The sequence below is a fragment of the Pithys albifrons genome, chromosome 6, assembly GCF_047495875.1.
Source record: "Pithys albifrons albifrons isolate INPA30051 chromosome 6, PitAlb_v1, whole genome shotgun sequence".
Taxonomy (NCBI): Eukaryota; Metazoa; Chordata; class Aves; order Passeriformes; family Thamnophilidae; genus Pithys; species Pithys albifrons.
This window is the reverse complement of record NC_092463.1, coordinates 34306302-34316500: the sequence shown is the minus strand read 5'-3', so window position 1 is coordinate 34316500 and position 10199 is coordinate 34306302. Positions and strand designations below refer to the sequence as shown.

Sequence of the window (10199 nt, the reverse complement as noted above, 5' to 3'; positions counted from 1 at the left end):
ACGTGACCGCGGGCGTCGCGCGGGGCCGCGCGGCCGTACGGGGTTGCGTCCGGCGCGCGGGGGCGGGGCCGGGGCCGGGTCACGTGACGGGGCGGTGACAGCGACAGCGGCGACAGCGGGACCGGCCCCGCCGCGACAGCGGTGACAGCCGGACCGGGCCCCTCCGGGCCCCGCCGCCGCCATGTCGGGCAAGGACCGCATCGAGATCTTCCCCTCGCGGATGTGAGTGTCCTCCGGGACGGGCCGGGGTAGCGGGAGCGGCGGGGCCGGGCTCGGGTCAGCGCTCGGGGCTCTCCCACCGCAGCTCGGCGCTGGCAGTCGTGCCGTGCTGCCCGCCGTGCCCCCGCTCCCGCCGCGGTGCGGGCCGAGCAGCCGCGGCCCGCCCTCGGTTCCTCCTGCAGTGCCTGCGGTCCGGCTCCGGTCCGGCCATGTCAGGGGTGGCACAAGGGCGCGGGTGCGGTATTTGAAATTCTGCAATTACGCAAACCTGACTTTAAAAAGAACGTTTTGTAAAATGTATGGGTAAGGGGAAAATGGACAAATCGAGCCGTAGCTTCCCTTTGCAACAGACGATTCTGCTGTGCAAGAGGTTGGCCATTAAGTGTCAGAAAAGAAGGAAGTAAAATGCTGAGATTGGACAGTCAGATAATTTTCCAGATCCTGACAGCAGACTATTTGTCATTAGATCATATGTCTCGTGGCAAGGCTTACAAACTGCAGACATTGGAACAAACACAAACAGTTGAATAAAATCGCTGTTTTAATAATGCTGTTCAGTTTCTCTTTAGAACCCTCCAGGACAGAAAGACTTTGCTTTAAGATGAAAGGTTGGTTTAAATCTTGCATAAAAGTGGGTTGATGCCTGCAGGTAGTCTTTATGAAAACATGCCTTGCAGGACAAGGCATTTACATTTACAAATGTAAAATCATAATTATTCCCCCATGTGTGAGCTCAGGACATGTAAAATAATATTTATATGGAAAGATTAATGCATTTCATAGTAAAGGTTCTGATTTGAAACTTAGTTCAGAAATGAATTATTGCATACAATAAGTCATCTGGTCTCACTCCTGCTCTTCGGTAGCGCTCTTTTAATTCAGTTTGCGTGTCCAAGAGGGAGCACTTTAATCACTTTTAAAAGGTTATCTGGTTTTGTGGGCTGTGGCACAAGATCATTGGCAGGAGGGTGGTCGTGTTCAAACAAGCATTGTTTCAGATGAGGTAACAGACCAATAAATGTGGCTGCTGTTTCCAAAGGAATGTAAGTTAGAGTGGTATAATAAAGAAGGCTTATGTCTGCAGCAATTAATTTTCTCAGTTGAGAGAAGAGAATTTCACAAGGTTTGCTTCTCCTGTTGGTTTGGGTTTTTTTTAAACTTTATCAAGTGACTTGCTGGTATGAGCCTCTTCTGTGCTGGATATCATCAATTCCAGAAACTGTTCAGTCTCCTTGAGAGTAAACTAGACTTTGTTTAGTGCACTCTCAGAGCCTGTGAGATCTTGCTTGAACTAGAACGCCAGCCAGTCTCTGGCAGGTGGTGAACAGAAGGAACAAGTTAGTTCAAGGTGGTGACAGGCACCTGCTTGTTGGGAAAATAAAGTTGCCTTTTTACTCCGATTTCTTTCTTTTTAATCATAAACATTCATAAAGTATTTGTGGTTTTCAAAGTATTTGGTAGATGTTAATGGAGCAATTCTCATCACATGCAGTAGATGTATTTGTGGTTTTCAAAGTATTTGGTAGATGTTAATGGAGCAATTCTCATCACATGCAGTAGATGTGGACAGTAATGGATTCCACTGTGTAGACAGACTCTTAATTACACTTACTTTTTCCAAAGTCAGAGAGCAAGTGTGTAAGGACTTGGCTTGAGTGTTGTCCTTTGTGCACAGTGGCTACACGTACGAAGTGGTACCTTAAGTTAGCACAGCTTGTTCTTTTTGTGGTAGAGCTTCTGCTGTTCTAGTTAAATCAGAAAAGATTCTTCAAATTAAAATATACAGCAGAGAGGGAAGCCATTTTGGTTCCTTCTTCAGTGCATAATTTCATACAAGAAACCTGTAAATGTGGTACTGGTAGTAAAGGATATACAAAGCTACAGCCAACTCACTAATACACCTCTTCAATTGCTGCTGCTTCTGATTGCCTTACATCTCCTACGCAGCATATGAAGATGAGGAATCAATGAGCTTTCTGACCTTCAAACCAGAATGTGCAAGTGCTGTATCTCCTTGCCTTGTAAAATCAGAACACAGCATCAACAGTTCTGGTCACATGAAGAATGTGCTATGTTTTTGAGAAGGTGATATAGCAGTAAAAGAGCTTAAAAGCCATAGCACTCACACTGACAGTAGGCTTTTGGGGTAGTTTGGTTTCTGGCATTTGTAAGTCATCAAGAAAAATTAAACTTTTATTATGGATGTGCTGAAGAATGCCTGGTCAGTTTTCCATGATCTTTGACCTTGAGATAATAACCTTGCAGTTCTCATTTATGATGGAGATAAATATAATGAATTCCCTTGATTTTAAATGGGAATATAAAATTCTATCCTGAAGTGCCCATCCTGTTCCACTGCAATGATGTTTCTCAGTCGGCTTCATAGTTTCAGTCACAATCCACATCAGAAAACTTTGCCTAAATATTTTCCTAATCACTTCAGATGATGCAGGGCATTTTTATTTATTCCTCTGTTTAACAGGGCTCAGACCATCATGAAGGCTCGTTTGAAAGGAGCCCAAACAGGTCGTAACCTCTTGAAAAAAAAATCTGATGCTTTGACACTTCGATTCAGGCAGATCCTTAAGAAAATTATTGAGGTAGGTAAATTAGAATTTTCCTTCGTTTGGCTTCCTTTATTTGGAATCTGTCAGTTGGGCATTCTCGTTCTGGTAACTTCATTAGGTAGGGTGGAACGTAGGACAACTATGTAGACACCCTGTGTTTTGTAAGTGAGACCACTGAGGACACATGAGAAGAATTATGTTTTTCTGGCTGCAGTGATACAGAAATTTTGGCATAGTTGATATTCTTCACCTCTTTCCAGACAGTCTAAGGTTCTGCTTTCTTTTGTGTCCCAAGTTTCCTATCATCTCTTCTACATTACAAGGACTTTGCTCTGATGGTGCCAAATAGTTTAGGAGTGGTCTCTAGTCCTGTTTTTGTTGCTTTACCCAGCTTAGGAACACACTGCAGATCTGTAATGTTTCCTGCATGACTAGGTATACTGGCAAGCAGAAGTTTTGTGCAGATAGAACTTGTTCCTTTATGAGGAAACAGAGTCCCGCTCCTTCCTCTGCAACAGGCATGACAAATCTAAGATACACAACAGAGCCTGATACGCCCTGTTCTGTTCCTCGATGCCAGACGGGTTTTGGCTGTACTGCTGTGGCTGCAAGGGCTGCAGTACCCCTGGTGAGCCAAAGTACTTTGTTGCCAAGCTGTCAACAAGCTCTCAGCACTCTGTTTCCTACAGACTGTCTAACACACAAGGGCTGTTGGTTTTCAGTAGCACAGTTTTTAGCTATAAGGGCTACAAATCTGTAAAAATTGGGAAAAAAGAGAGTAGGAGGAGAGTGCAGCTTCACAAAGCTGCATATATCTGTATGTTGAAAAAGAGCTTCATCTGTCTTGTAGTATTCCATACAATGTGAAGGAAGAGTGTTTTCCTACTGAGCCACTTTATTGTTGTGATTTAACCCCCATGTAATAGAATTTTATGATTATTAAGACAGGCAAATCTTTTGCAGTTTCTTTGAATTCTACGCTGGGTCAGTGAAATAGCTGAAATATTTCTTTTTTTGCCAGTCACCTGGGAATAACAATTTTCAGTTTGAGAGTAAGCTACACATACAGGAATTTCTCACTCTCTTCAATTTCTTACAGTTTTCTTCTCTTTATGCTTAGTTATTTCTCCTAGAAAAACACTAACAATGTACCTTATATTTGCTGTCTGTTTATTTTTTTTTTTTTAAACAGACTAAGATGCTAATGGGTGAGGTGATGAGAGAAGCTGCCTTTTCACTTGCTGAGGCAAAGTTTACAGCAGGAGATTTCAGGTGAGGATTGCTGAGCTTGTAGATGTCCTACCCATGGGAAAGAGTGATCAACAAATTATTATCTTCTCTTTTGGAAAAAAAAAGGTAGAATTCTTAAATGCACTTTAAAAAGAAAAAAAAAAGACAGTGAACAAGGTAGGACAGGATGAACTGAATTCCATTAGGTAAAGGTGGGAGACATCACTGCAGGAGAGAGATAATTTGCATGATGAAAATAGATACTCTGTTGGAACTTAAACAAAGTGGAAATACTAACAGAATTTACCTGTAAGTCCTGATTTGAGAGGGTGTTGATTTTTGCTGCTTGGAATAAAACAATGCAGGGAAGTGAGAATTTATAGCAGAGTATTGGAGTATTTGTTAATTTGGTTTTGCTTGTGAATTTGAGGGACAGGTGTAATGTGTGTTCTTTTCTCCCAGTAAGTCACAGTAATTTTACTGGTTCTAATCTCCTGTCTCACTGCCCTCTTGTCTCACTAGGGTGAGTGAGGGCTGCGTGCCAGAGGGGAAACAAAACTTTTTCCCCAGTAGAATATTTTAAGTTGTATTTTAATAAATTACAGTTCTGTCTAAGGTGTTTGTGTAATTCATTCAATGTGCACAGACCTTGTGGAATAAAGCTGGGGAAGTGTTAATGATTCAGCTGATGGTACTGCCAACTAAAGGGGAAGAACTGAGTGATCAGATACAGCAGTGATGTGTGTGCTGCTGAGGGGAAGTCTTTGGCCTTTCATTTGGATACAGTGATCTGTTCCTGTCCTAACTAGTCACAGTATTTAGCTATAAACACTAGTCAGATTCCACCCTGTAAAGCAAACTGGACTTCAGCAGAAGAGTTGGTTACAGTGACCTGTTCATGAAAGACCTTAAGATATTTCAGAATTTTTCAAGATTAATTGTACAAGCTCAAGTTTACTAATATGCTAGTTTGTGGGTAAACAAACTCACTGATGTTCTGAAAGAACAAATACATACAAACTAAAATGAACAAAATGTTGTGGCCTTGGTCTGCATTAAAACCTTGAAATTTCTTCAGTAACTGTGAAAAAGGTCTCATGGGTTGATTAGACTCGATGTTATTAAAATAATTTTCCAGATAACTGTTAGTTTTAGCTATGCTCTATATACTTGGTCAAAGACATTTCAAGTTACATTTCACAGACTCTGTGTCTTTTACATTCCTAAACATTGGTGGAAACCTATTTCTTTCAAAGCTTCTGTGTTACCTTCAAAGTCTCTGCAATGAATTGCATAGAGAACTGAGCTGACAATTTCCAGGTCTTTACAGCTATTTGATAACTGCTTCATCTTGTATATAAAAATGACTTAATCAACCACTTCAGCTTTCCTGATTCAGATGTGTTTTCTTCCTTACAGTACCACTGTGATCCAAAATGTGAACAAGGCACAAGTCAAGATCAGAGCTAAAAAAGACAATGTAGCAGGTGACTTTTCCAGGCCATGAGTATTTTAACTCATAAGGGAATTGTGGAAGGGGACTTAGAAATACGCAGGAATGTATCCAAACACTGTCTCTTACTTATCTAACAGTTGGAACACTTGTAATTGGGGGTTTTTCACATACAGCCTATTATTTTTATATTTAGTTATTTACCTCTCATAAATTTAAATTAATGTGTGCAAACTGCAGTTCAATTTCTAGATCTTCAGATAAAGTAAAAAATCCATAGAGCTTTACTGAAAAATAGATCAGAAAATTAAGTACCAAAATTAAATAAATTTCAGGCAATTAAATATCAGTAATTGTCTATGAAGAAAACAAGAAAGATGATTGAATGCTTAAAATATTCCTTAAACAAAGGGAATACATTACCAAACAGAAACATAATAAAACTGAACACTGAATAAACTGGTATACTTCCCTGAATTTTTCATGGGTCTAGATCTCTGTGATCTCAACACAACTCTGAAGTTCCATGTTATGTGTCAGCACCAGCATGACTTAGTAGTTCCAAACTATATAGGAAGATTTGAAAAATAATCTTACAAAATAAGAAGCAAATGGAGGTAAAAGTGAATTGTACATAATAAATCTGTAACTGTTCATGTCTCTTACACACATTTTTGTTCACTCTTGTCAGGTGTAACCTTGCCAGTTTTTGAGCATTACCAGGAAGGAGGGGACAGTAAGTACAAACCAAGTGTTTTCTGTCTTGTATGGACTTTCAGTTATTCCGTGCTAATATAAAAATACTTGTGTCTTGATGGCAAGTCATTTTACATCATAGGCATGGGTGTGCTTATTACCTTTGATGCTTTGCCCTGTTCCTGTGATATGGAGGGATTATTAGGGACTGCAGTGGATTTTACTTTCCTAAATGATTGAGTTTTTCAGATGAGAAGACTTGGCTTGAATTACCAGATTTTGAGACTTCTGAGTCTCACTGTGGACATGCACAACAATGATCTGTACTAACATAAACCACTATAAAGACAATTTGTTAATGGCCAAAGGATTGAGCTTCTCACTTGCTGAACTGTTTGTATCACTGTAAAGTATTTTTGTCTAGTTAAAAAAGCACTATAGCAGCAATAGTAACACATTTTTTTTTCAGGCTATGAGCTGACTGGCTTGGCCAGAGGTGGAGAACAGTTGGCTAAGCTGAAGAGGAACTATGCCAAAGCTGTAGAGCTGCTTGTGGAACTGGCCTCCTTACAGGTTGGTGGGAAGTGAAAAACAAGGGTATAATCAGTTTCTTTTCTGAAAGAAAAGTAACACGTGTTAGTAATTGTAGCTTAACCTAGTCCAAGTGCTGTACAAAGTTGCAAGCCTTTTTCAGCCATAAAAAAGTTATATTACCATTTCAAAGAAGTCCTTATCCTTAATGCTAGGAAAACTAGCTTGATGCTACTGCTTTGGAGAGCTGGTATTTGTAACTGCTACTGTGCACTATTCAGTGCACCAGTGACTTTAGTAGAAAAAATTCTGCCTCTCTCAAGGACAGTCTGTAAAGCTACATTACAGACTTGGCTTTCAAGTGCTGTTTGGTTGGTATATAGAATTGATGGAAATGCTGCATTTGCCTTGTTATGTATTAATTATTTAATCCCATTCCATCAGACATCCTTCATTACTTTGGATGAAGCCATTAAAATAACAAACAGACGCGTGAATGCAATTGAACACGGTGAGTATTTTTCCATTTGGGATGCATAAGATTTTTCTGTATCCGTGCAAGGTGAGGAGCAGGGTCATGAAAGCCACTCTTTTGACCTCTTGCTTGTTAGTAGAATTTTTAACCAGTTGAAGAAATCTTTCTAGAAAGCATGACAATGAATGATATTGCAAGAAAGAAAAAAATTAAAAGTTCAGTGGAAAGGACTGGAAAACACACATAAATGAATATACAAACATGAGAAGGTAATCAGGAAATTGTATGGAGAACCTGTAGGACAGCAGTTTCACAAACACATTCTGGGGGTCTCTGCTAGTGACTTGGATTTAATTGGTCAGGTCTGTTAACTGGAAGCAAAAGATGTGATATTTCTAAGTGTTAAGATGTTCCAATAGCTAGCATAATAAACTTTAAATAACTTTAAAATATATTTAACCTTAAATCACTGGTAACAGCTTTCTCCCTTCAGAAAGGGATTCAGACACATAGCTTGTCCAGTTGGATGTTAGAGCTGTATTTAATGTCTTATCTCTTCCCTTGTGATAGTGTTATGTTTGAATATTTGTATTCCTGATGGACTTTTTAAACTGAGATAATCCTGTGAGTAGAAGTGCTACACTGAACAGAAGTTTCTGAAAGAATGTGATGGAAGAACATAGTTTTAATCCAAATTTTGCCCACCTCTTGGAGGTTTTTTTTAAAGCACTTCCACAGGAAAAAGGGACCTCACCAACAATCAGGGATCAGTGCTTCCTGATTTCATTGCATCTTTAAGAGAACATGCTGTGTGAGATTCTGTGATGTTCAAAGTCCTAGTTTAGTCCTGAACTTACTAAAGAAAACAGTTTTGTGTACTTGTCCATCAGGAAATAGTATGATCTTCCATGAAACACATAACTTTCCCATAGCCAAAAGAATTACTAGATTGACTTCAAACAGCATCTGTGCACTGCATTATGTAACTTCCTGGCAGTCCAACAACTTCCTTCTTTATGGTTTTAGTGATTATTCCCAGGATTGAGCGTACTCTTTCTTACATCATCACAGAACTGGATGAACGAGAACGAGAGGAATTCTACAGGTAAATATCTAGACCTTTCTCACCATTCCTCAGAAGCGACTTAGGAGAACTGTTCACCAAATCTGGCACTTGGATATCTGCAATTATTTGTCTGAAAGTTGTCAATGAAAACCTAACCCAAAGTTGTACATAACTGTCATCATTCTTCCAGAGGGAACGATGTGATGCAGTACACTGAGGTGTTCTGCCTTAAGGACACCTCTGCTATAGAGGTCAGTGTTCTGTGCTACCTGAAACAAAAATGTCAAACCTAAAATGAATGAAAGAGGAATTAACTTCATTAAGGACAAGCAGAGTAGTATAATGCAGTCTTTAGAGTCAAGAATATAACTTATAGTTTGGATGAAGTTTTTCAATTACAGCAGCTAGCAATAGAAGTCTCTTATTTTTGCCGTTTTGCCAAATATGCCATTTGTTACAGAATTTCTGTGTCCTGGGAAACTTTTCCAGGCAGCTTAATCATATCCAAATTGTATGGCATATTTACTGCTAGCCTTTTATGAAGACACTTGTTTCACAGATAAACCACATTTGCTCTTCACAGGCTAAAGAAGATCCAGGAAAAGAAGAAAGTATTGAAAGAAAAATCTGATCAAGAACGGGAGCTGCGGAGGGCTGCTGGTGGGGAAATTGAACCAGCCAATCTCTTAGCAGAAGAGAAGGATGAAGACCTTCTCTTTGAGTAACCCTGCACAGTTGTTGTGTGTGGAAGCAGGGGGCCCAGAGTACAGAATGTCCAATTGCAATATAATTCAAGACATGTTGCCTACAATATACTTACGTGGCTTCTTATTTGGTGTCCAAGTCTTGAATTGAATGGATTGTGGATTTCTCCTGGGATATTAGAAATCTGGGAACTTCACTACAGCATAGGAGGGAAAGAAGTGTGTCAGATGCGTTATTATCAGAAAAGCCTTCTATTGCCTGTTCAGCCTGTTTCTTCACTTAGTAGGAATGGCTGTTGATAGCTATATGGCTCTGGATTTGCCTAATGAGATTCCTCTTAAATTGCCCCCCTTCCTCCTACAAGCAAAGGAAAATCTCACTTAGGGAGGGAGATGTATGTAATGTTCTTTACTGCTGGGCTATTAATGTTCAAGTTGCTTAAAGCCAATATTGGCACGACTGAAGTCAAATGCCAGTAAAGGAAACTCTAGTTTTCTAACCTGTTGATGAAATCCACAGTCTTCTGTGACACATTTTCATTGCACGATTGCTACCATTGGCCTAAAACATCTACATTTTTAATTAGACATTCTGCCAACTTGTGTACTGTCTGTGCTAGAAACAAGTGTGAATTTTAAATGTTAAAATACCTGGTGTCTGGCTCAAGTTGCTAGAAGATGGTGGTCTTAAAAGCTTGTTGTGTTGATTTCAAAATAAAACCTCTGCTCAGTTTGAAGGGCTGTTTTCCTAAAGACAGAATCACAGAATCATTTAGGCTCAAAAGGACCTCTAAGATCATTGAGTCCAACCTCAGACTAATCATCACCTGGCCAGCTAGTTCACAGCACCAAGTGCCACAACTCGTAGTTTCTTCATCACAATTGGTTGTGTTCTTTGTTCTTGAAGATATTGGTTTGCAATCAGCGAACTGAACACATGCCCCAGAACTAACTAGTATATTGTGTCTAGTACTGCTATCCCAGGTGTCTAGTACCTATTCAAGGTAAGCATCTTTTTCCAGCATGACCCAGCACTTCACTGCAGATCCAGGGTAAGTGCAATGACATTATTTTCTACTAACACCTTTAAAAAGCAATTTTAGAATTGTATGAAACACAAGGCCACACTCTTTTGAAGCTGAACACAGAACAGCTGAATACTAAGTCTATATTCTGTTTAAGCTACAGCTTAGCTTGAAAGAGAGACACACTAGCTCTATGGACCTCTCCCATGGGATGGATGGTGTCAGAAGGAGCA

The 10199-nt window shown here is 39.9% G+C and overlaps 1 protein-coding gene across 1 annotated transcript; it reads left to right on the top strand.

Annotated features, from left to right (window-relative positions):
• The first annotated feature begins 58 nt into the window (after positions 1-58).
• Positions 59-9678, top strand: ATP6V1D (ATPase H+ transporting V1 subunit D). Its single transcript, XM_071558113.1, has 9 exons — positions 59-222; positions 2702-2819; positions 3979-4058; positions 5436-5503; positions 6161-6205; positions 6635-6738; positions 7141-7207; positions 8198-8276; positions 8821-9678. Exons 1-9 carry the CDS (start codon positions 182-184, stop codon positions 8960-8962), a joined length of 744 nt encoding a protein of 247 aa, XP_071414214.1. The 5' UTR covers positions 59-181; the 3' UTR covers positions 8963-9678.
• The last annotated feature ends 521 nt before the right edge of the window (positions 9679-10199 follow it).